At 51.8% G+C, this 26,215-nt stretch overlaps 1 protein-coding gene across 1 annotated transcript; it reads left to right on the forward strand.

The window, feature by feature from the left end:
• Nucleotides 1-701: 701 nt before the first annotated feature.
• Nucleotides 702-23,824, forward strand: LOC122747068 (very long-chain specific acyl-CoA dehydrogenase, mitochondrial-like). The gene is made up of 19 exons (XM_043993302.1): nt 702-719; nt 1,069-1,141; nt 1,242-1,306; nt 1,868-2,002; nt 2,552-2,696; nt 3,764-3,893; nt 5,287-5,412; nt 6,299-6,497; nt 9,046-9,150; nt 12,238-12,324; nt 13,035-13,097; nt 14,733-14,834; nt 15,456-15,553; nt 15,739-15,811; nt 17,025-17,097; nt 17,636-17,708; nt 21,633-21,708; nt 21,810-21,873; nt 23,715-23,824. Exons 1-19 carry the CDS (start codon nt 702-704, stop codon nt 23,822-23,824), a joined length of 1,815 nt encoding a protein of 604 aa, XP_043849237.1.
• Nucleotides 23,825-26,215: the final 2,391 nt, after the last annotated feature.

The following is a 26,215-nucleotide window of genomic DNA, read 5'->3' on the forward strand; positions in this document are numbered from 1 at the left end:
TCTTCCTCAGTGCTGTGTTCAAGCAGTGACTGGGGCCCTGTTTGTGGTTGATGGGCCGACTTCTTGTCCAACTGGGATCGAACAAGCTGTCCTTTTGGGGCACCTCCATCTGGCATTCTGGGCCCCTGGGCTGGGAAGGGTGTTGGAGGGGACCCTGACCAAACTGCACTTACTTGAGCCTCTCAGGGCCTGTTTCTGCTCCCTCGTGGGTCTCACTTGATGTCACGCTTTTCTCCAACAGACCAAGTTCTCCTTTTCATTCCACAAAACACAAGAAGACTGATTTCTCCAAAGTGAAGGTGAGTTACCCCTCCACCTCAGCCCGTTGCTATGAAACCAATGAGTCTGTTTTAAAATCCCATTTCCAGTGTAGATATTGAGTTGGGTCTAAGCTCATTGGGTGAGGTTTGATCCTTTTAAAAGGGAACTCCCAGGATATAAACTCCACCCACCAATGCAGAGCCACAGCCACTCTGCAAGGGACCCTGAGAGCTGGTAACTTGCCCAGGGTCACCCAGTGGGGGGGGGGGCTGGGTATCACCCAGACTGGGGATCAGAGGGAGCTCAGGTCTTCCCAACCCCGAGGCTGGTCCTCTAGCTGTGGGAGTGTCCAGGTATGACCACAGGAGCAGAGGTGGAAGGAAGATGGAGGGCCAGCCAGGGGCTAAGCGCTGAGAAAGAAGGAAGGATGGCCCTGGGGTATGGCGCACAGCCTCTGGGTGAGGGGCTGGCAGAGGAGCTCTAACAAGGAGCTGGGGGGGTGGGGGGAGGAGCCTGCCAGCCACGCCCCCTTCTGGCTGGTGGCCATCCAAGGGGACCTGACAGAAAGATGGCCCTGCCTTGAAGCACCCCGAGGCCAGGCTTGGAAGTGCCGGGGGTGGGAAGCCCAGCCGCCCTGGGATCCGTTGCTTGTAAAAGCAGGACAGAGAGTGCCACAGAGAGTGTCCATCTCGGGATGAGTCAGTGTGACCCCCATGGGGCCGCTCCTGGCAGGCCGCTCAGGGCAAGCTTTACAATGTCCCCGCTTCTTGTCTCCTCCCCTCCCTCCACCTCGTCTCCCCCCCTCAGGAATCGCCGTCCTTCATTGCGAACATTTTCAAGGGAAAAGTTGTCGTGGACAATGTGTTCCCCTTTCCTGCAGGTAGGAATCAGAGCCGAGTGGTCCCTGCGGCCTAAGTGGCCCCCATGGCAGGACCTCAGAGGCCAGCGTGGGCTCTGACGGCCTCTCTGCTCTCCCCTAGTTCTCAGTGAGGAGCAGACCTCGTTCTTGAAGAAGCTGTATGAGCCGTGCAACCGCCTCTTGGAGGTGGGTGCTGACTGTACCTGCGGATGGCCCAAACCTCCAGGCTCTGTGGTCCCCAAGGAGGGAGCTTTAGGTCAATTGTAAAAACAGGGATTTAGAGGGAGAAGTTACTGCTCAGCTTGGGCAGAGGGAGTGGGGGGCTTCCAATCTGATAGGACAGATGTAAGGGGGGACTGGGGACTGCCCAGGGCAGAGCCCCAGTGTCTCATCAAGGGACCCATATTACAGATGAGGAAAACTGAGGCCGAGCAGAATCACAACCACACTGATGAGACAATAAAGCAAGAGGCATTGCTCTATCTTTGAAATTAAGTCACTTACAAATAGTTGGGCCAGCCTCTCCGAATGCTGGGAAGGCTGAGCCAGTGGGGTCTGGGTGCGGGCAAGGCAAGGTCAGGAGAAGACTGTTCCCCACGACTGTGGGACCCCATCACGGCTCTGGGCGGTCCTATTCACCCCAGACGAGGTTCAGTGGAGTGAAGGACTCCCAGGAGTCTGACTCTTCCCAGGCCACAGAGTCTATGGAGTGTCTCATTCTCACTGACTAAAATTTTATCTCTGAAGGAGGTTAATGACCCGACTTGGAATGATGACAATGAAGAAATCCAGTCAAAAACCCTAAAAAAGCTCAAGAAGCTGAACATTTTTGGGTTACAGGTGCCCGAAAAACTAGGAGGCCTTGGGCTGACAAACACCCAGGTGAGGAGGGAGGGAGGGAAGGGCGGGGCCAGCAGGGGGAGGGGGGCCAGGGCCTGACAGACACCCAGGCGAGGAGGGAGGGAAGGGTCAGTTAAGAAGGGGGGGCGCAGAAGCCAGCCATTTCCAGTTTGGAGGCTGGGCCTTCCAAAGCTTGGGGGCAGGGAATGGAGGCCCCAAGCTAGGGCCTCCTCTGGGCCTCGAGCCCAGGCTCGGAGGACCCACTGACCTAGAAGGCGGCTGTCCAGCTAGCTGAGCCCCCTGAGCTAAGGGTCCGCGTGAGCTTGCAGACGCTCCAGGGCCATCTGGCCCAATGCCCCCATTTCTAGATGAGGAAACTGAGACCTGAAGAGAGAAAGGGCTTCCTCAGGAGTTACCCCCAAACCAAGCTGAAGCTCCCACTTGGTCCTCAGTCCTCCATCCAGCTGCACCCCGATCTGGGCCCTCCTCCGGCCATTCCCCTCCCCACCTTCCTGGGAGGCCCAGGGGTCCCCCAGGCCATGTGCCCATCTGTTGCCCGGTGACCTCCCCGCCCCTGTCCCTGTCCCGCAGTACGCTCGCATGGTGGAGACCCTAGGCTTGCATGACCTGGCAGTTTGCGTCACTCTCGGGGCCCATCAGTCTAGTGGTCTTAAGGGGATCCTGCTGTTTGGAGATGAGCACCAGAAAGAGAAATACCTGCCTGACCTGGCCTCTGGTAAGGAGCTTGTCCTTTTCTCTTCTAGCCCTGTCCAGGCACCCCTCCTCCGCTGGAGCTCAGAGGGCCTCTGCCTGGCATTCAAGGCCCTTCCTCAGCCTGGCATTCAAGGCTCCTCCTCAGCCTGGCATTCAAGGCCCTTCCCCCACACTCTGGCCCCAATCTACATTTCTTTGCTTCTGTTGATTGCCAGCAGCCCCATGTCCTCCAAATGTGCCTGCCTCCTTCCCAGTTGTTCCCCTTCACCTGTGTCTACCTTTCCATCTGGGACAGCCATCCCCCTCCTTCCTGAATGGCTTGATCCCATCCACATTTCTTCCAGGAAGCCCCCTTGACCAGCCCAGCCACCAGAAAGCCGGCCCCTAGGCCTCCAAATGTTTCATATTTTCTATAACTCTTCATGTACCTAGAGTGTAGGCTTCCTGAGGGCAGGGGCTGCATGTACCCCCCAGGGCACCTCACATGGTTCTACGCACACAGGGTTAGGGTTAGTCAGTGAAACCTCTGTGAGTGAATGTGTGAATGCAAAAGCACATCTGGCTGGGGAGGGGGCAAGAATAAATGAGTGAGTGGATGGATGGGTGAGTGGAACTCAGGGTCCCTGTAGGAATCCAGCCCCACTAAATATGCAAGTCCAAGAAGAATGGACACCAGGAGAAAGGTGTCGGTGAAGGCGCCACCCACCTAAGTGGCCCGGCCTTGGCCCAGCTCTTTCATTCACTTGGAAGAGTTTCCCTGTTTCATACTTAGCCCCTGGAAAAGGACGGACTCTCCCTGTTTGGCCTTGAACAGGCCAGCCCCAAACTCCCAGGACGCACCAAGGGCCTAAGGCCTTGGGAGCCCACTGGCCCAGGTGTCCCTGGGATTCTTCCTAATTGGGACTGAAAAAAAGGAGCCCCCAGCACTTGCAGGCCACACACTTGTCCTACAAGACCGGAAGCCAAGGGAGTTGGGGGGCAGACAGGAGACCCCCTTGGACCCATAGCAGCCCCTGCCCCGCCACTGTGGGCCAGCTCCTCTGTGCCTTCACGGGCAGTGACTGATCTCTCGGATCCATGTGTTGAAAGGAAACTATGTGGCCGCCTTCTGCCTGACGGAGCCAACCAGTGGCTCTGATGCAGCCTCTATCAAGACCACTGCCGTGGCCAGCGAGTGTGGGAAATTCTATACCCTGAATGGTCGAAAAATTTGGATTAGGTGAGGCCCTTTCAGAGGGGGGTTTTGGGCTGTGGGGGGCTGCCTGGCAGGTCATCAGGGCTCTGCTCAGGTGCCTTCCTTCCAAGCCTAAGAAGATCCCAGGGTCTAGAGCGGGCACAGAGGGGAGGGACTAGACTGGGACAGAGCTCCAGAGAAGCCAAGGGCCCCAGAGACAACGAGTCCACAACCCTCAGTCTGTGGGGAGGAGGCAAACCCGGAGGGGGAAGGGGCTCACCCAAACTCACACAACCAGGAAGCGTCAAAGGTAGAACCTGACCTCTCTGCTATCCCCGTTCCTGTCCTATTCTGAAACCTGGCACAGTGGGTAGTGCGCTGGGCTTGGAGTTAGGAAGATCTGAGTTCAAATTTAGCCTCAAATACCTCCTAGCTGCATGTTCCTGGGCCAATCACTTAATCCATTTGCCTCAATTTACTCTTCTGTAAAATGGGGTAATAGCCCCTACCTTTGCAGAATTTTGAGGATACTGTTTGTAAAGTGATTAGTGTAGTGTCTAGCATGTGGTAAGCACTTAATAAATGCTTATTCCTACACACACACACTCTCTCTCTCTCTCTCTCTCAGACTTCCAGGGACCTTGTGTTTCCTCAAGCCCCTTACAACAGTACAATGCCTTTCCTCAGGCTCATTCCCCTCCTCCAGAATTGCTTATCTCCCTTTCCTCCTTCAGACCCCCTCACCAAAGCACCCATCCTTCTGGTACACATGATCATAGAAGGTCCAAAATGGACCAAGGCCCAGTGATTCCTCCTAGAAGCATTTGCATTTGGAGAAGGGGGCACTAGCTGGCTCCCATGGAGGGGTTTCAGACAGTGCAAATTGACCTCAGAGGATCACAAAAGGGCCCCTAGAAGAGAAGGCACCAAAGCTGAAGTCCATTTCAGAGCTGGCTCCCCCATGGCCCCTTCCAGCCTCCACCTCCCCTAAACCACCCTTTCATCTGTGACTCCACCCCAGAGCCCACGACTTCCATGAAAGGTGCAGGTTCAGCCTTCATGGAACCACTAAGTCAGCAGCAGCTGGGAATTGTCTCTTTTTTGCCAGCCTGGCCCCTGGCTCCTTTACCATGAGACCAGCCCCTCCTGTGCACACCTTGGCAGGGCCAGGTGGGGCAAGAAGAACCCTCACAGAGCATGGGGAGAAGTAACTCCTTGGGGTGGAGCCTCTTTGAATGGCTGGGAAAGCACTAAACTGGATCCACGGTGTGGATCTAAAGCGTGGCACAGATCGTACTCTGGGTTCTTTAGACAATGACCTGAGATTGGTTCTCATGAGGAAAGAGGAGGGAAAGGAGGAGAATGGGGGGGGGGAGGAGGAGAGCGAAGAGGAGGAAGAGGAGGGAAGGCTAACAACAATGGTATTCTTGCATCCAAGCAATGGCGGGATAGCGGACATCTTTACAGTATTTGCCAAGACACAAGTGAAAGATGTGACCACAGGAGAAGTACAAGGAAAAATCTCTGCCTTCATTGTGGAAAAAGCATTTGAAGGGGTGACCAGGTAGGGTCATTCTGAGTCTCCCATTATTGGCCTTCCCATAGAGGCTGCAGTCTGCCCAGTCGGGCTTGGACCCATTTCACAGATGTGTGCACTAGCAAAACAGGGCAGTTATATTTGGGGGACAGAATGGAAGTTCATGAGGTAATGCCCTGCTTTTCTCTTTTCCATCAGTGTTGAAGAGATGCAGGTCTTCGGGCCATTGCATAGATAGAAAAACACTTTATTCTCCCTGAAATTACAATATGACATCAGGATTGACAGTTACACCCACTTTCCTCAAAGGTCCCTCAAAATCCAACCCCACATCCCTGTCTTCTCTGGAGGAGAGGCTCACATACACTGTAGAACAGAAATGCTGAGTACACTCTGTGGGGAGTGGAACAATCGCTTCATTTATAATTATGGGGACAAAATGAGCTGAGTGCTAATGGCTCAGCACCTAGCTCAGATTCCAAGGCTCTTGTAAGCTCTGGGTAAAAATTCCTGGGTCACTTAAACCTAAGACTTTCCTGGAGCAGCAAGCCTTGGCATCAAAGCCTTGTGTCTAACCCATATGCTGGAATGAGCCTGGAAAATTAGAGGAATCACTGGGTGGGTGTAGACCATGCAATTGGATCGTTTGGTCATTGAAAGAACTCAACCGCTCAGGCTTGAAATTAGGGGCTATCTATCCTCATTCAGATAGCTAAACAAAATGCCATCTCCCATTTTGTGCCACATGGACACAATGACTGGAGAGGGCCAGAAAGGTGAATTGTGGATGAACGAAGACCAAGGTCTTGTGGGGAAGCAGTGACTGAGCGTGGTGGGTCCAAAGCAGATGTAGGGGAAGAAGAAGGGAAAGAGGGTGTTAGCTTGGGGAGAATGTGTGCTTGTTTTTCCTCAGTGGTCCCCCAGAGAAAAAAATGGGCATCCGAGCCTCCAACACTGCAGAGGTGCACTTCGAGAACGTGAAAGTACCTGTTCAAAATGTACTGGGGGGCTTTGGGAACGGCTTCAAGATCGCCATGAACATCATCAACAATGGCCGTTTTGGGATGGTCTCTGCCCTGGCGGGCACCATGCGTGCAGTGATCAGCAAAGCGGTGAGCTAGCGGGCCCATTGGTATCTAAGTTCCCAGCAGGTCAGGCCCTCCAGGAGGGAGGAGAAGTGCACCTCTACTGCAGGAATCTGGACACTTAGCATGACTTGGGGGGCATGGGAGCTATAGCTGGAAGGGACCTGGGATGCGTGAGCTCAGCCCTTTACTTTGGAGAGGAGAAATGGAGGCTCCAAGATGGAGCTGAAAGTGGAACTTTGATCCTGGGTCCTTCCCTTGGGTCAGTTCTGACACCAAAGTCAATGGGCGTGAAGTTGGATCCCCAAGTCATCTGGAGGTGGGGTGGCTGCAGAATGTTCGCTCCCTGTTGTTTGGCACTGCCTGACCCAGAGCATACAAACAGCTCATGGGAGCATTCAAATCTAGGAAAAGGGAAGTGAGGGACATGAGTGCATATCATTGAAGGAACCACTGAAGGAAGGGGGGGCATTTGGCCCAGAGAAGAGAAGACTTGGGGCACACCAGCTGTGCCCATGTGTCTAAGGAGCTGCTGCACAGAAGAGACACTCACCTTTTCCTGCTTGGCCTCTGAGGACCAGGAGCCATGTTGGAAAGCTGCAAAGGGGAGGATTGAGGGGGAATGTGGGGGGAAATTCCTTTCCATGAGAACTGTCCCAGCATGTGATGGGAGGCCTGAAGAAGTGGTGAGCTCCCCCCCTCCAGCCCCGCACTGAGGTCCTTGGGGGAGGCTCTTGTCAGGTTTATTAGAGATGGGGTTCCTTTTCCATTAGGCACTGCATAGGGGCCACCTTCCAGCTGGAACATTGTGATTCTGTGAGACACTGGGGAGGGAGGGAGTCAGACTGTCTCTGCTGCATCCTGCCTTGTAACATGCTCCTTCACTCCCATGGGTCTCTGTTTCTCATCTGAGGGGACTGGCCTTTATGCCTCTAAGACCCCTTCTGGCTCGAAGTCACAGGTGAAGTTCAGAGCAGATCAGTGGTCCGCTCCATTGCTGGACAAGTATCTGCCGCTTGTGCTTGCAGGCATACAGCTGGAAAGCACTCTTTGCCCCCTCCTTCCACCCCTCAGAGCCTCTGTTTTACCCTTCCTCAAGCCAACAAACCCCATTTGGTACATGGAGGCGAGGGGCAGCCTCAGACGCTGGGCACCCTCTTTGTCTCTTGGGGTCAGTGACAGCTTGGGCTCAGTCGTACACTGGGCTCTGTAGCCAGCACCAGGAACCTTCAGGTGCTAGCCTTCACTAGCCCTCACTGCTGCTCCCTAAGTCTTGGCTTCCGCTCCTGCAAAGTGGGGGTGTTGTGTCTGGCAGCAGAAATGGGACTCTAAGGGCAGCTAGGTGGCACAGTGGATAAAGCACCAGCCCTGGATTCAGGAGGACCTGAGTTCCAATCTGATCTCAGACACTTGACACTTACTATCTGTGTGACCCTGGGCAAGTCACTTAACCCTCAGTGCCCTGAAAAAAAAAATGGGACTCTATCATTGAGACCAAGTAAGCAAGGCTGTTCAGGGCTGGCCTCGGGTTGGCAGGACCATGGACAGGGAAGGATGGTAGGTGGGGAGTGTTGCTTGAAGTCTACAGTGGTTCAGAATTGGATCCTTGGGTTGACTTTCTCAACCACTCTAGTGCCTGGTCTAAACCTTACAACAACTCTGGGGGAGGGAAGGAGGGCAGATTTCATCCCCCTTTGACATAAGAGTAACCTGTCGCCCAGAGAAGGAAAGATTTGTCCAAGGTGGTGCAGCTAGCTGATAACAGTGCTGGGACCAGAAGCCAGATTTCCTGATTCTTGGGGGTGCTGGAGGTTGTTCTGAGAAAGAATGAAAAAGAGTTCAAAAAGAGTCATTTATTCAGTCAAAGAGACATTTATTGTAACCCACTATAGCAGCCAGTTGGTGCTGCAGTAGATAATATGGGCCTGGAGTCAGGAGGACTCATCTTCCTAAGTTCAAATTTGGCCTCAGATACTTCCTAGCTGTGTGACCCTGAAGAAATCCCTTAATCCTGTTTGCCTCAGTTTCCTACTCTGTAAAATGAGCTGGAGAAGGAAATGGCAAACCATTCCACTGTCTCTGCCAAGAAAACCCCAAATGGGATCACGAAGAGTCAGATATGACTGAAAGTGACTAAACAACAACTATGGGCAAGGTGCTAAGATTGAGCAATGGCACACATGCCACTTCAGAGAAAGAGGCTGCTCAGGGTGTGGTCCTACTGAGCAATTGCTCAGGCTCATTCATTCTTTGAGTGGGAGGTGCACTGTGTCAACAGCCAGGACACCTGGGCTCCTGGTTCTGGTAGAGCCACTTGCCAGCTGGGTGACCCAGAGCATGTCCTCCATAAAGGGGGGAATGATAATACTTGATTTCCCTTAACCCCAAAGTGTCCCCCTAAGTCCTAGGAACTGTGCCCAGGAGTCAGTAGTCCTAGGTCCACATTGGCCAGAGAGGCTCTCCCTCCTGGTAATGGCCTGAAATTAATGAGAGCCACCTGGAATGCTCAGGGAGCTAGCTGCCCCTGTGAAAGGCTCCTCACTTTATGGCTTCTCTCTCTCTCTTCGGATGCCAGGCTGATCATGCTGCAAACCGGAAACAGTTTGGGAGCCAAATCTGCAACTATGGGATCATCCAGGAGAAGCTGGCCCACATGGCCATGTATCACTACGTCACCGAGGTAAGCATCTACTCAGCCACAAAAGACAGGAGGTGGGTAAAAAGGTGTGGTTTTTCACACCAAGAGGTGTTTTTTTAAAGAATGTGTCCCCCAGGATGTTGACTGACTGACTGACCAACTGATTGACTGATGGCTGACGACTGACCGACTGTCTGACTGATGACTGAATAAATGAATGAATGAGAAAGGATTTATTAAACACTTACTGTGTGCCAAGTGCTGGGGATATAAATACCATCTAGATTTATAAAATAAGTCCTTGTTAAACTGATTGTTATGACAGAACATCTATAAACTCACTCAGGAGGTGGTATCATGTTGTTTTAAATAATAAACATGTTTATTTAAAGTTTTGACTTCCACATTCTATCCCTCCCCTCTCCCCTCCCTGAGGTGGTAATCAGATGTGGGTTATCCCTGTGCAGTGATGACCAGATTAGTCATTTTGTACAAGAAAACTTGAATAAATGGAAAAAAAGAAAGAAAGTGACAAAGAGCCTGCTTCAGTCTGTGTGCCATCAATATCAGCTCTTTCTCTGGAGGTGGAGAGTCTGCTTCACCAATAGTCCTTTGGGACTGTCTTGGATCATTGTATTGATGAGAATAGTTCAGTCATTCAGTTCTTCTTCTTCTTTTTTTTTTTTGGTGAGGCAATTGGGGTTAAGTGACGTGCCTAGGGTCACACAGCTAGTAAGTGTCAAGTGTCTGAGACCAGATTTGAACTCAGGTTGTCCTGACTCCAAGGCCAGTGCTCTATCCACTGCACCACCTAGCTGCCCCTCAGTCATTCACTTCTGCATCAGATAATATTGCTGTCTTTGTGCACAATGTTCTCTTGGTTCTGCTCACTTCACTCTACATCAGTTCATACAAGTCTTTCCAGGCCTTTCTGAAGTCCTTCTGCTTGTCATTTTTTATAGCACAATAATATTCCATCACCATCATATACCACAGCTTGTTTAGCCATTCCCCTATGATGGGTATTCCTCTGATTTCCAGTTCTCAGCCACCACACAAAGAGCTGCTATAAGTATTTGTGTACAAATAGGTCCTGTCCCCTTTTGGGGATGTCTTTGGGATACAGACCTAGCAGTGGTATTGCTGGACCAAAGGGTAGCCACAGTTCTATAGCCCTTTGGGCACTGTTCCAAAGTGCTCTTCAGAATGGCTGGATCTGTAGAACCTGTTTTAAAGAGGTGGTTCCTGACCTCCCAGGACAGGAAGCAGCCATCCCAGAGAATGAGCCCAGCTCCCCCCAGAACAGAACACGACCTGTAAACCTGGCTTCCTCCTTTGGAGGGGGGCTAAACAGATAGATTGAGGTCATATGGTAGCCAGAGCTCTCCTAGATTTTTTTCAAAGCAAGCTACATTTCCCATGCTGCTTTGGGGGATAAGATGGAGCTATGTGGGCCAGATGACCCTATGGATTACTAAAAGGTAATCATTGATGACTTAATATCAACTTAGAAATAGGTCTACAGTAGAGTACCTGAGGTCTCTGTGGTGTTGAATGTTTTTATCAATGACTTGGACATAGGCAAAAAGAATGTTTAGACTCACAGATAACACAAAATTTAGAGAGCAGTTAACAGTTTGGATTAAACATTTGGGTTAATGGGCCAGATGCAAAGAGATTAAACTTAATAGGGAACAATGTAAAGTTTTATACTTGGGCTCAAGGAATTCACCTCTAGAGACAAGATTGTGCAGGTATGTATGGCTGAACGGCAGTTCAACTGAAGAAGATCTGGGCGTCTGAATGAACTGCCAGCTCAGGATGAGTCAGTAGGTCCATATGGCAGGGACTGAGCTGCTCAGACCATGGAGACAACCATCCCACTGTCCTCAGCCCTTGAGAGACAGACCTCATCAGGACAACTGTGGTCAGTTCTAGGCACCACAGTTTAAGGAGGATACTACTGATAAGCTGAGAATGCCCAGAGGAGGCAGCCAGGATGCGGAAGGGCCTGAAGTTCAGGCCATGTGGCATGAAGTGAAAGAACTGGGACTGAAGACCAACTGAAGAAGAGAAGACTCCAGGGGCAGGGTGGCCCTATCTGAAGGGCGGCCTTCGGGAACAGGTTGGCCTCAGTGGCCCCTGAGGCCACCTCCAGCTCCATGGTTCTGTGATCTTGTCACTGGTTTCCCATAACCCCCAGCAGCACAATCTGGCAATGACGTGCACATCAGGAAACAGGGAGCCACTGCAAGCCTAGGTGTCAAACAGGGATGGCAGCCCCTGAGATGCTACTGAGATGCCTGGAAGCCAGGGCTCTGCCCTGCTTCTTCTGCCTGGCCTAAGGATACAGCGTATCCCAGAATCTCAGGGCTTCAAGCCACTAGGGTGTGGCTACATTAAATATGAGTAACAAAATGCTAGAAAGATGCAGGGTAGAAACACAATGGCACAGAAGCCTCCCTCTGTGTGCGCCTTTGCTTTCTCTCTCTTACATTCTTTTTTCTTTGTGTACATGCTCTAGGCCCTCTGTGACCTTCTCGGGCACTTGGGGATCCTTGTGCCCAGACTCTTGGGAACACCTTCCTCTGGCTCCACCTTCCCCTCTGCTTCCCCGTATTTACTTTTGTGTCTGTTACTCTTTCTGTCTCCATTTTCCATCTCTCTTCTTCATCCACAACTACCTCTCTCATTCTCTCTCCTTCTTCCCCTCTTCATTTCTCTCTTGAATTCTCTGTCCTCTCCTCTTCTTTCTCTTTCTCCCCACCCTTTCCCTCTCCCCATTCTCTGTCTTTTCCTTATCTCCCTCTCCCCCATCTCTTATCTGTCTCTGTCTCTTTCTCTTTCCCCCACCTTCCTTAATTGATTTTAAGTTGAAAATTTTTTTCTCTGCAATTTAATGTCACTAAACCTTTTTGTAAGTTCCTCAAGTCTTGTTCTAGAACTTTCCATGAGTGTCATATTTTGTGTAGAGAAATGAAGCCTGGGTGGGGGCAGCATGAGACAGCCAGTCTCTGCTACCTGTAGGACTGTCCTGTGGGGGAGGGTCAGTCTTGTCTTGCTTGGCCTTTACCTCCTGCCAGCCGACCCCTGGGCAACCCTCAGAGCCAATGTGCTCTTCTCTTGCAGTCAATGGCATACATGGTCAGTGGGAACATGGACATGGAAGTCTCCGAATTCCATCTGGAAGCGGCCATCAGCAAGATTTTTGCTTCTGTGAGTATATTTGCTTGTGCTTGGGCAGGGGTCGTCCATCACTGATGCTACATCTCCAGCTTTGTGTGGGGTCACAGACATTGCAAGGGAAACAGAGGCAGAAGTGCCCTGTCCAGTGGAGGCCAGTTCACCTGCTAAGGTCTCTGCCCTCCATAGGCCCTGGCCTGTCTGCCAGTGGCAAGACTGCAGGGTGAGCTTGACCAGGCTCTTTACAGGGAGAACCCAAGGCAGTGAATGGACAGGAACTACCCAAGGCACCCAAGAGCAGCTGTAGACAAAGGGCCTCTGAGGGAGCTAGTGCTGGGATAATGTGGGGTGCCAGGGGCACAGTGACATGAGTCTATGGGCCACTGGCGCCCAGGAAGGGACCCAGGAAAAGTAGCTCTCCGTGACATTTCAGGCCAATGGGTCAAGTGGAGGCTGAGAGAGAGGGATTCCCCAGCTCCAGAGAAATCTCTTTTCCATTCTCCCACAAGGGCAACTGGATTTCCAGGAAGTCCTGAAGACCTGGGTTCAAATCCCAGATCTACCACTTATTCCCTATATGACCTTGAGCCAATCATGCCATCTCCTCTGGCCTCATGTCCTTCACCCAAAAGATGAGAGGATTGGACTGGATGACCTGAGGCTTTGGAAGATGACTTTGAGATGGCAGACGTCTTGTTGGTCACTGACCCTCTGACGTGCCCTTTGGATCTTTTTTGGCGAAGGAGGCTGCCTGGGAAGTCACCGACGAGTGCATTCAGATCCTCGGAGGGACTGGCTACATGAAGGTGAAGCTCTGGCCCCTCTGTCAGCAGATAGGAGGGTGACCAGGCCTGATTCCTTGGGTTGGCCATTTACACATGCATACGCGTGTGCACACACATGCGCACACATGTGTGCACACAGAGGCACAAGTGTGTGCCCAGGTACACACATCTATAGAGCCCCACGTCAATCCAGTGTCCCTCTGCCCACCAGCCCACACAAGCCAAGATGGTCAGACCCACACTTCTCTCTGGGAGTGTATGCTCACTAGTATGTGTAGTTCACATGTACACCTTTTGTGTGCATGAGGAGGCATTGTGATGGAGCCTTGAAGGGGCTTCCTCAGAGGGCAGCGTTTAGGACAGAGCCCTGAGGCTCCAGGATGTCTGGGCTGGGGGCTGGGGACCTCCAAGGCAATGGAATAAGCAGCCCCGAGTAGAGCCGGCTCTCTTCATGTAGCTATGCTCTGTCCTGCTTGGCAGGCTCATGTAAGAAGAAACTTCCTCCCAAAGAGAGCTGTAGAAAAGGGAACCGAGCTGTCTTGGGGGTAGGGGCTCCCCCTTGTCGGAGGCTTCGAACGAGAGGGTCACAACCTGGGCAGCTATGGAGGGATGTCTTGCTCATGGATTAAGATTCCCTCTGAAGTTTGGAGTCCCCAGATGGCTCAGAGACCCTGGGATCCTTCCCCAGGCCCTGAGATTCTGAGAGGCAGAAAGGTCGGGATGGAGGAAGCCCGCCCTGGCTGGCAGCTCTGGGGAGCACCCAGCGCGGCTCAAGCTTCCAACAAGGGAGGGAGCAGACATCAGGGCCCAGACACCAGGCCAAGGTTAGGAAAGAATCAGTCTGCTGGGAGCCAAGAAGGCCCAAAAGGAAGCAAGGTCGGGAATCCCCAAGAAGGGAAGCAGCGAACAGGGAGATGAATGAATCAGCTTTCCAGGCCAAAGCCGGCGTGCAGGACACCCAGGGGAAGCTGGGAAGCGACAAGCTCACGAGAGGACAGGGAGGGCCAGACCCTCAAAGCAGCAGGGAAGAGGCTGCCTGGGGCTCCACTGTCAGGATGCCCCACGAACCACCCGGATCCAAGGCTGCCGCCCAAATTCCCAGCGCTAACCCTTAGAGCATGGGAGTTACAAAATGGGGTGATGCCGGGGCAGCTAGGTGGCGCAGTGTATAGAGCACCGGCCCTGGAGTCAGGAGGACCTGAGTTCAAATCCGACCTCAGACACTTAACACTTACTAGCTGTGTGACCCTGGGCAAGTCACTTAACCCCAACTGCCTCACTAAAAAACAAAACAAAACAAAACAAAAACAAAAACAAAAACAAAATGGGACGATGTATCCCGGGAGGGGGAGGGAGCCAGTGCTCAGAGCCCAAGCGGGGTCTGAAAGTGCTGGTTCCTCGCATCAGACAACAGGGAAGGAGACTTGGCCCCCCTCCCGCCACTCCCCCTGCCCCCAGAGCCCGGGCCTTCAAGCGCGGGTTACTTGGCCAGCTTTGGGAGGTGGGGAGAAGGGAAAAGGGAAGCCTCCTTCCCCTGGCTTTGGGAAGCCCCCAGTCTTGGCTTCCTCAAGCCCCAGGCTGAGTCTCTGGCCATCGGGGGTCTCAGAAAGGCAGAGCAAGCCCTGGCCTCTCCCCCAACGCGCCTTCCTCCCTCAGGAAAGCGGAGTAGAGCGGATAATGAGGGACCTCCGCATCTTCCGCATCATCGAAGGTACCAATGACATCCTCCGCATATTCGTGGCTTTGGCCGGTCTGCAGGTAAGGTGCTCTTGGCCCTCCCCTCTCCTTCCCCATGCAGATGGGCGCCAATTCTGGAGCTGGTTCTTAGCGAGTCTCCTGGGGCTCAAAGGCCAGTGACAGACCCAGAGTCTCTCAGCTGGGCCATGTGACAGCAGAGCTGGATTTCAGGAGGTCATGGCCCTGAGGCCAGCGCCCTCCACCACGCCGCAGTGAAGCTGGGAGGGCTCCCCAGCAGGGGCCTCTGGGTTCCCTGGGCCTGCAATCCCCAGAGCTGAAGTGCAGGCCCTGCGCACAGACATGCTCCTCAGAGCTGACCCTACCTAGGTCTCGCTCTCTCTGCGCTTTAACCCAGAAGCACAAAGAATGATGTCCCATCGGTCACTTTAACTCAACAAGTGTGGATTAAGCACCAACTGGATGCCTGGGCTAAGTCCTGGGGACACCCCTGCCCTTCCTAGAGGGTCCATGTGAATCTGTTGAAAATTCCTGCCCAGAGGCACTAAGCAGTGTGCTCTCACTGTGTGCGGGAACCATGCCCACACCAGGCACCCAAAACAGGTAGAGACTTTCAGAGGGATGGAGCCCGGCACCTGAATTCGAGGAGCTTGGTTCTGGTTTCTGTTTTCATGTATTCATTAGCATGCAGGGGCCCAATTACAGGAGCTTCAACACAACTTGGAAGACCCATTGAACAACACTGCCATCCTTTTCACTGAACTTGGCCTCAGAGCAAAACGGTAAGCCTGGCAGACTGCTTTGCTATGGTCCCCACCGCCTGGCAGCTGGGTTTGGCAGTGAACAAGGTGGGGGCAAGGTGCTTCTCTCTGCCTTTTGGGGGGTCAGAGCCCAGAGCCAGAAGACATCTGCACGTGCCTTGGCCCGAGCCTGCGTAACTGATGTGAGCCTTGCTTCCTCCTCCCAGCATAATAGGGATCCCGACAGGTATTTCCCTTGATGGAGTGGTCAGTGGGCACCTGCAGGACACTGCCAGCCTGGTAAGTTTCTTTAGCCACGGGGCAGCTTCTGAACAAGCTTAGGATCTTCTTCAACAGACCAAGAAGGCCTCAAGTGCCCATGCTGATGGCCAGAGCCAGTCACCTCCCATGTCACCCTTTCTTGACCCCTGAATCCAACAGAAAATTGAAAAAGCAAAGGCATTTCATGAGCTCTGAGCTTCCCAAATGCCAGCCACAGATCAGGCAGGGGGAGCAAGAACCTCCCCCACTCATTGGCCAGCCCCTCTAAAACACATTCCTTCCTGGGTGGCTCTTCCCCAAACCCGAATTCTCCTCAGCATCCATGTTTGGATTTCGGAGGCCATCCCCGGAGGCTTGGCAGGAGAGTCTCAGATGAAGAGGGTGAGCTGGCCCCAGCACACCACCTCAGTGAGTGAAAGGTCCAGGCCCAACTTGGAATGGGAGCTCCCTTGGCCAGAGGCATGACGGTCACACTCAAGGCCCGATCCATGCTCCTCCATCTGCTTCAGGTCATTGGTATAGCCATCATGCCTCCTGAACCCATTCCTTGACTTTGATAACTCTCTACCGCATTCTCTGGATTCTTATGGCGCCCCTTGCTTTAATATGCATCTTATAATACTTGGAGCCGTCTCCTGAATTAGATGAGCAGTAGTCCCTCTTTGCCCTGCACATTCAAAGAAAGCTCTGGGGTCTCTGTGATACATGGAGGACAAGAACTGAACTGGGCTAATGAGTCATGAAGATGACCTCTGGCTCAGCAGGAAGGCCCAGCCATCAGCTAGTTGGGAGGCCAGCCTCACTCTGAGGGGATGTGGGCCCTTGGGCATCAGAGGTCTACAGCTTCTCATCATTGAATAGTCTTGGAAAATTCATTGAGAGGAAGCTGCCTTGTAAGGTGGGCTAATGTGGATGGTGTCCCCAGGAGTCTAATATGGACAGTGTCCCAGAAAGACTAGAGTGGACAGCTCCCCAGTTGGACCAATGTGGATGGCGCCTCTAGCAGGCTGACATGGAGGGTTCATAAAGATGTCCCCCCATGAAGCTGATATGTTCAGGGATACCACACACAAAGCTAAGGGGAATGGTACATGGGCCATGATAAATACCCATGCTGCTCTTCCCCAGGTAGGCCCTCTGGCTTACTGTAAGAATGGTGTCCTGCTTGGCAATCTTTATCAGATGAAACCCCTCCAGACAAGCTGACTTCCTTCCCTTTCCTCCTTTAAAGGTGACAAAGTGTGTGGACCTACTCTCAGAGGTTGTTGAGCACCTGCTCTTAAAATTTGGCACAGAAGTGATCCGTATGTTCTCTTACCTTTGCCTCTTACATTTCTAACCTTGTTCTGGGCACAGCTCAGCTCTGACAATTCTTAACACTTCAGAAAGATGATTTTATGAAAAAAGAGGAAATTATTATTTTCCTGCCCTTCATAAAACATTTACTGCCCCTTCCCTGCCTCCCCAAAGTCATAGACTTCTCTGGTTCCCAGAACTCCAGTGGTGGGCCCTTCCCAGATTTTCAGACTTGCCCAGACCTGGAGGACGGAAAAGAGAGGAGGGAGGGAGAGGGGAGGAGGGAGAGGAGGAAGGAAGGAGGGAGAGAAAAGAGAAGGGAGGAGAGAAGAGGGAGGAAGGGGAGGAGGGAAGACGAAAAGGGAAAGGTGGAGGGGGAAAGAGGAGGGAGGGAGAGAAGAGGAGAAAAGAAGATGGAGGAATGAAGAGAGAGGAGAGACGAGGGAGGAAGTGAAGGAGGAAGGGGAGGAGGGAGGAGAAGAGGGGAGCGTGAGAAGGGCTGTGTGTGCTCATTGCTGGCTGAACCTCTCTGTGCTCGTGTTCCAGATCAGCAGTTTCACCTGAAGAGAATAGCAGATGCTGTTATTGACATCTACTCCATGGGGGTCGTACTTTCCAGGTACTGATGGAGGGGGCGGGGCACAGAGACCCACTGAGCTGCCGTGCTCAGAAAGGAGGCAGAGCCCCTCACAGGCACACACAGGTGCACAGGTACACAAGCATGGACCCATGCGTACACACCCTTTCCTGCCTTTGCACATGCATGGTGGTGAGAGCATTGATTGGACACCAGGAGGAAACAAGTGTAATGAATGCTGGTGGCTCAGTTCACTTCACCGATGCTGGCTGAGCATTTTTTTTTTTTTTTGGTGAGGCAACGAGGGTTAAGTGACTTGCCCAAGGTCACACAGCTAGTAAGTGTCAAGTGTCTGAGGCCGGATTTGAACTCAGGTCCTCCTGAATCCTGGGCTTGTGCGTTCTCCACTATAGCGCCCCCTAGCTGCCACCTGGCTGAGCATTTTTCATGAATTCTGTACCCATAGGTGACACAGAGAATGGGCCAACCACTGCTGCCCTTGGGGACTCTCCATCCCACTGGGAAATGATGGTAGAAACTCTCCAGTCACCCAGCCAGAGTGAGGGTGGCCTGGAGGAAGGCAGTGAGGGTACATGATCAGGCGGGGGGACACATTCCTAGGGATACAGGGCAGCCTCAGGGAAGGCATCCGAGGCTCAAGCCCTTTCTGCCAGTCCTCACCAGATGCCATCAGTGAAGGAATCAAACCAAGCACATGCCCCACCAAGAAAGGGACCCGGCAGCCAAGCCAGGCTTTTCATAGGTGTCACCAGGGCTGGCTCTGCACCACCAGCCAAAGGCCTCTGTCCACCATGTGCTTAATGATCAGAGCTATTTCCACAATATCTGCGTGTGTGCCCACACCTCTGCCAGACACTTCTCTTCCATGTCTTCCCAGAAGCAGCTCCTTAGTCCTCTAACGTATGGACCGTTGCTTCAGCTATATGTGGTGTGAAAACTCATGAGGACCGGGCTTCTTGGCCAGTCCCAAGTAGCCAACATAAATCTGAAGTCACACCCAGCTTGGAGAGCACTAACAGCAAGCCTTCATGGAACGGGTGCCCCCCCACCCCGGCCGAACCTTCCAGGGAGCAGGGGTTTCCAGGAAGTAGAGATGGGGAGGGAGGGCATGGCAGACATGGAACACCACTGAGGCAAAGGCACGAACGAACACGGCACATGGAAAAGTGCAAGAGGGCAGTGTGTGAGAGCAGAAGTCATGGCGGTCAGTCGGCTGTTCTTTTTATTTTATTTCATGTTCGTGACTAGGCTGGCAAGTTGGGAGGATCCTGGACTTGCCTAGTTCCTAGCAAGATGTGACAGAGCCTCTCATGCGATTCTTGTGGGAAAACGAATGAGCTCCAGGCCAGTCAGCTGCAGACCTGGCTGAATGACTGGACCCAAAGAATCAGTGACTAACTGCTTTCAGAACCGTGGCCAGCAGTCTCCATTGGAGTGCCCCAGGGGTCTGCGCCAGGTCCTGCTTTGCTTAGCCTCTTTATTGACAACCTGGTTAAAGGCACAGATGACACACTCGTCACATTTGCAGAGGACAGTCAGGAGGGAGAGCTAATGATGGCGTCTGAGGACTTGTTTTTTCTTTTTTTTTCCATATTTCTGCATTAGTCATGTTATAAGAGAAAAATCAGAGCAATGATGAAAAACCTCAAAATAGAAAGACAACAGCACCAAAACCAAGAGAAATAGTATGGTCCATTCAGCATCTATACTCCGCAGTTCTTTTTTTTCCCTGGATTTGGAGATCCTCTTCCATCACGAGTTCCCTGGAGCTCTTCTGTGCCATTGCACTGGTGAGAAGAATCTAGTCCATCACAGTAGATCAGCACACAATGTTGATGATAAAGGATTTGTTTTTTCAATCTTTAGAGAGCTGCTTTTCAGAGGTTTCCTTTGTAGTCCCATGCACTTGAAATCATTATCCTCAGAAATGGGCTGGAGGGCCAGCCTGCCACAGGGCCCCAGCACAGCCCCTCAGAACCCTTTGCTGGATGAGGACGTTTGCCAAGCCGGCACACGGGTCTAAATCTCATCAGATGCTAAGTAGGGGTATGGGGGCTTGCATAAACCAAACTCACAAGTGGGAAGTAGAAGCACAGCCAGACAGCAATAGTTCACCAGAAGAGAGAGGGAGGTGAGCAGACTGGAAACTCCAGCAGAATGAAGAACGACATGGCTGCCAAAGTCACCGATGCCAGCCTCGGCCGCACGTGTTCCGAGAACCTGCCGGGAAAGCCAGAGGGCGTGGGGGGCGGGGGAGGGGCAGCCACCGTGGTGAAGAGCCTCCCACTGGTGCTTTCTGGGCACCAGTGGGAGGAGAGGGCAGCCCTTAGCCTGGAAAAGAATGTGAAGGACAGTCATGGGAAAGGGATTAGACTTCTCTGCTCTTGGCCACATGAAGAAGGAGAAGCCATGGGAAGAAATCACAAAGAAGCAGCTTTAAATCAGATGTCAGGGAGTGGGCCTCCTGCTGAGGTAGTAAGCTCGCCATCGCTGGAGGTCTGCAAGCAGAGGCCAGGAAAGCGAAGCCCAGGTGTGCTTTACCGGGCCATAACTGCTGCTGTGAGACCCTGGGGCTCTACAAAGCTGTGCGGGAGAAGGCGGCGCCTCACTGGAGGTCAAGCTGAGACCAGAGTGCAAAGTCTGTTCTAGAACTCTCTGACTCCCACCTCACCTGAAAATGACATCTGTGGACTTCCCACAGAGCCAAGTCTGGAGGGTGCCAAGAGCGCTAAACTCAGGCCAGAAATGGTGGAGTCCAGGAGGCCTGACCCTGGCTCTGCTGAGAGTTCTGGTCCCTGGTGAGTGAAGGGAGGCCTGGAGTGCGGCTGGTCCCCCCAGACATCCAGCATCCAGTGGCCAGAACCACCCCCACACTTCTGGGACACCCTTGCTCTGAGAATGATAATCAGATCAATTGCTTTTGGGGGGATGGGCCAGAGACTGAACTTGCCATCCCAGCACAAGCTTCCCTCCTCTAGCTGCCACCCCCTTCTAGGTGGTGGTTCCTCCTCCACAAGTTAAGTTCCCTGAGGTACACAGAGAGCACTTAGGTGCTTTTTTATTCATTCTATTAATCAGAGGATTTCCAAGTCTCACTCCATGGCAAGGACTAGGCTGCCTACACATTTCTGATGGAGTCATAGAGGACACGTTAATGCTCCAAGGGCTGGCTTTTCCCATCCCTGCGGGTGATCAGTCTGCTGTGCAGGTGGAAGCCCCTTCTCCGGCTCTCTCCTGAGCTGTTGGGACTGGTACCCCACCTTCCCTCATGGAACCCCTTCATGTTAAGCCCACTTGACCTTCAGGAGACAGACACAGTTACTGAAGACACTGAATGTGTGCTTTCAGGAACAACCTGCCTACGACCTCTAGTAACAGAGAAGAGAACTGGAAAACAAAGCCAGGGGCTTAGTGGAAATCTTTAAGGAATGCCCACACTCTGGGGAGGAGCCCCTACATCACAGACCCATTGATGATGACCACAGTTGCCTCATCTAATTGGGCCAGCCTCCAGCCTAGCACTCTCCATCTTTCCCATGAGAATAACAGGAGAGATGAGCTCAGGCTCTGCTGAAACACTCGACGTTTGCCCTTTGCTTAAACTGCTCCCTTCAACCAATCCCTTTCCTCCACCCATATTACCTCAAGATGGAAAAGTGAATATACACTGGATTCTGCTGCTGCTAACTTTAATGTGTCCTGGTGATCTAGGCAGGACACTGCTCTCTCCTGAGCTCTAGGAGGGAAGCCTGGGAGCGCCTGAAGTCAGGAGACCAGTCTAATCCAGTGGAAGGGGCTCTCCACCAGGTGGACTGAAGAAGCCCACTTGGAGAATCTCCAGGGGCTGGGATCTGTGTTGGTCAATGAAAACCCAGCCCTGTGCAGCACTGAGGTATGTAGAACCAACCTGTCCTAATTGGGCCTTGGTATCTCTGTTCCTTCCAGGGCAACCCATTCTTTGAACCACAACCTTCCTTCGGCCATCCACGAGAAGCTACTGTGTGAATCCTGGTGCCATAAGGTAGGACAGGCTTCCTTTGCCCCAACCCCACCCACTGTCCTTTTGTCTCTCCCTTTTGAGATTGGGCTTCATGTTTTCACTTCTTCCACAAAATAATCCAGGCTCCCATGATTCCAAAGAGCAGGGATGCAGGTCAGATGCAGCTCCTTTGTAAGATAGCCATCCGTGAGCACAGAAACTCTGCTAAGTGCTAGGGAAAAATGACAAAAAGGAGACAGCCCCTGCCCTCAGAAGGCTTACATTTAATCACAGGAGACAATGTTACAAGTATATAAGTATATAAATATAAGTATACAAATGGACTACAAGATAACTAAATATAAAGGAACTTGGAAGTAAGAAAGGAGGGAGAGGACCAAAACGGGGGTGTCTGAGCAGCTTCTTAAATATGAAGAGACTCATTGTCAAACTCTCCTGAGGACAGTCTAATTACAGTGTATTTGGAAAATGTTGAACAAAATAAATGAAAATACAATACAACATAGATGATGTAGATTTGTGGTTTTCTAAGCCAATCCATGGCCTGCAGGGATCCCTATATATATATATATATTTTTTGCGGGGCAATTGGGTTTAAGTGACTTGCCCAGGGTCACACAGCTAGTAAGTGTCAAGTGTCTGAGGCCAGATTTGAACTCAGGTCCTCCTGAATCCAGGGCCGGTGCTCTATCCACTTTGCCATCTAGCTGCCCCGATCCCTATATATTTGAGTCTGACACCACTATTCTATTAGGTGGAGGTGGGGAGGGCATGTATCCCAGGCATGGAGGGGGCAGATGGAATGTGTGCTGTGTGGAGACCAGTTTAACTGAATCTTGGGAAGGGGAATCATGTCCCAGGAGACTGGAAAGACTGCTCTGAACCAAGCTTTTGAGAATGCCCTGCCACAGGGGCATTTAAGTTCTGAGCTGGCTGCCTCCCTTGTTTATTGAAACAGTGGCTAATGTTAATTAACAGGCCATTCAAGCTGTGCTGAGAAGGGATGGGGGGGGGTCTCTCTCTCTCTCCTTCAGGCCTTTGAACGAGTTCGATGGAATCTCAGGACAGTGAAAGCCTCAAATTGGAACCACTACTACCAGAAGATGAGGTCTATCTCTGATGAGGTTGTGAGGAATGGAGGAGTCATATATTCTAGCCCCACGGGCTTCTGAAAAGAAATTCATCTCCTGGAGTGTACCTTAGGCAGGACTCCATCCTGAGCACTTATAGAGAAGCTGGCAAAATAATAAAATGACAGGCTTCTTACCATGCCATTGGCTGTGAGAAATTGAAGCTCAGAATCTGGACTGTTGTGTTCAAAGCCTGGGCTTTCTGAGTGCTCTGGCTCTTGGAAAGCACTGGATTGGGCCCTGTGAAATGCCTTGGAGGAGCTGAAAATGAGGACATTTCTTGGGACTCATTTTGCCCCCAATCAGTTTCCTTTGTGAATATCAGAATTTGACTCCTATCTGGATTTCTAAAAAAGGAAAAAACCCTCAGCTCCCATGCAAGCATTCAGGCTGACAAAGCATTAAATATAGGACAGGCTCTATATAGACCAGTAAGGAAGGCAAAGAATTCCACAGCCAAACCTGTAAATGTTCAAGACAACTCTCCTGCCTTATCTGATTTGTCCCCTTTCCCTGGGCATAGTTAATGGTTCTTAGGGCTTAGAGTCTTACCCTGGGCTTGAGCTCCCCCTGAAAAGGGAACAAGCTCATGATTGCCAGAGATTCAGTTAGCCTTCAGCTGAGCCCTGCCTCTCCGGAATCTATGAAGTCCTCCAGATTTAAAGCACTGTCTTGATTGAAGGCCCACCCGTAATGGAGGAAAGCACCTAGGGCCCCTTGAAAGTTGGCCCCTTCCCCTTGACCTGTGAAGTCCACAGGACTCGGTTCCAGGGAAGGATGTGATAGTTTGTTCCTCCTCATCACAGCTCTGCATTGGGTTTCACCTTGGCTCCAACTCCCACTTAGTCTTGGAGGTCTTGACCCAGGGACTCTCCTCCTTGTTTCTTGTTTCTCCAGAGAAACAAGCCCCGGTGTGTCTGCAGCCTCCTGGCTATCTCTCTCCCTGGTCTTCAGCTCCTAAGAACATTGCTCAGGTGCAGAAGAGGCACCACAGGGAAGAGCATTGAGAGAGGAGTCAGATGGCATAGGCTGAGTCCCCGCTTCTGCCACCAGGACCTCAGGCAGCATGAGGAGCAACAGGTTTGAATTCTCCTCTGTCATTATTCCTGGGTGGCCTTGAGCACATGATATCACTGGAAGGGGGCAGCTAGGTGGCACAGTGGATAGAGCACTGGCCCTGGAGTCAGGAGGACCTGAGTTCAAATCTGGCCTCAGACACAACAATTACTAGCTGTGTGACCCTGGGCAAGTCACTTAACCCCAGTTGCCTCACCAAAAAAAAAAAAAAAAGAAGGAAGGGGGGCAGCTAGGTGGCACAGTGGATAAAGCACCAGCCCTGGATTCAGGAGGGCCTGAGTTCAAATCCGGCCTCAGACACTTGCCACTTACTAGCTGTGTGACTCTGGGCAAGTCACTTAACACTCATTGCCCTGCAAAAAGACAAAAAAAACCCACCAAGAAGTAAGGGAAAGGCCTAGAAGATCTCTCACAGCTCCAGATCTAAAACCCTCAGTTACATGAACTCCCTGGGCCTCCCTTTCTTCATCTGTAAAGTGGAGGGGGGGGGTGTTAGACAGCGTGCATTTATCTAGCACCTTCAGTTTGCACAGATAAGCTCTGAGGTTGCTTTGGGCTTCAAATCTACAGCTCTAAGCCATAGAACTTCTCTTGGCTTCAGTTTTCTCATCTATAAAGTGGGGGTGGGGAAGGGAAGACTAGATGGGCCCAAAGTTAGCGTCCTCTGCTATGTTTTCCTATTCTTTGCCTCCCTACCAATGTAATGGGTCCAAACCTGAAGCATCCCTCCCTCCCTGTGCTGGGGCTGTGACCTCTGAAAGTTAATCCCCTACAGGCTCCTCTTTGAGGGTCTCTGGTTTCAAATCCTTTGCAGGATTCCAGAGACCACTGAACCATCTCTGGCCTCTATTGTTCCACTGGCCAACAAAGGGCCCCACATGGCTCAACTCTGAAAATAAAAGTGCCTTCTCCAGAGGCTGAGGCACGGAGGGGCCCCCACGGAAGCGACTGCAGCCTCATCCCTCCTGATCAGCAGGTCCTCTTTTGTCCAGGAGAACTGAGAGCTCTTTGAGGGCCCCTGAGGATGCAGACACTGGGGCCCTGTGAGGGATGCCCCTGCACACTGGGCCATTCACTGAGAAATCCAAGAGTGGCAGTAGTGGGGTGACATTGTGGGTTGGGTCGGGTTTGAATGGAAAGATGAATCTCCAAAGGGCAGATTGCTAACGCAGTCCTTCCTGCAAGGCAGTGAGGCCACTGCCAGACTTTCTCTTCCCAGAAGAGGGCCTCTACCCCTGGCAGGCCTTTTTCCATCCCTTGGTTCATTCATTCGTTCAGCATTAACTCAGTGCAAAGCCCTATGCAAGGCTACTACAAATAATGTAAACTGCACAGATTTCTGGGGTGCTTCTCTCTGATAACACTGGGCATTCTCCCGAAGTATTCTCCCCTTTTTATGGAGAAGAACAATAAGGCTCACAGAGACCAAGTGATTTGTCAGCTACTAAGAAGCAGAGGCACGACTAGAACCCAGCTCTCCTGAATCTCATCTCCCACGATTCCATCCTCTTCAAGAGTCAGTCAGTAAGGGGAAGCTAGGTGGCGCAGTGCATAGAGCACCGGACCTGGATTCAGGAGGACCTGAGTACAAATCCGACCTCAGACACTTGACACTTATTAGCTGTGTGACCCTGGGCAAGTCACTTAACCCCAATTGCCTCACCAAAAAAAAAACCCCAAAAAACCAAACAAACAAAAAAAGAGTCAGTCAGTAAACATTTATGAAGCCCCTACTGTATATGCCAGGCAATATTCTAAGTAAGAGGCAAAAAACTGTCCCTGCCCTCAAGGAGCTCAGTCTAGTGGAGGAGACAATATGCAAACACATAAACAAAGCAAGCTATGGACAGGAGAAATAGGAAATAATGAACAGGTTTGGGGGCAGTGAGGTGGCGCAGTGGATAAAACACCAGTCCTGGATTCAGGAAGACCTAAGTTCAAATCTGGCCTCAGACACTTGACACTTACTAGCTGTGTGACCTTGGGCAAGTCACTTAACCCTCATTGCCCTGCAAAAAAAAAATAATAATAATGAACAGGATTCCTATAGAAAATGGAACTTTAGTTGGGACTTACAGGAAGCCACAGAGGTTACTATTTGGAGAGAAAGAGGGAGATCGCATTACGGGCATTGGGGGCAGCCAGAGAGACTCTTCAGAGCCCAGAGATGGAGGGTCTTCTTTGAGGAATAGTCAGAAGATCAGTGTCACTGGATCAAAGAGTATATGGGGTATAAGGAGGTATAAGGAGACTGGCAAGGAAGGAGGAGCCAGGTGATGAAGGACTTTAAAGGCCAAACTGAGCATTTTGTATTGGATCCT

Source organism: Dromiciops gliroides, chromosome 3 (assembly GCF_019393635.1).
Source record: "Dromiciops gliroides isolate mDroGli1 chromosome 3, mDroGli1.pri, whole genome shotgun sequence".
Classification (NCBI taxonomy): domain Eukaryota; kingdom Metazoa; phylum Chordata; class Mammalia; order Microbiotheria; family Microbiotheriidae; genus Dromiciops; species Dromiciops gliroides.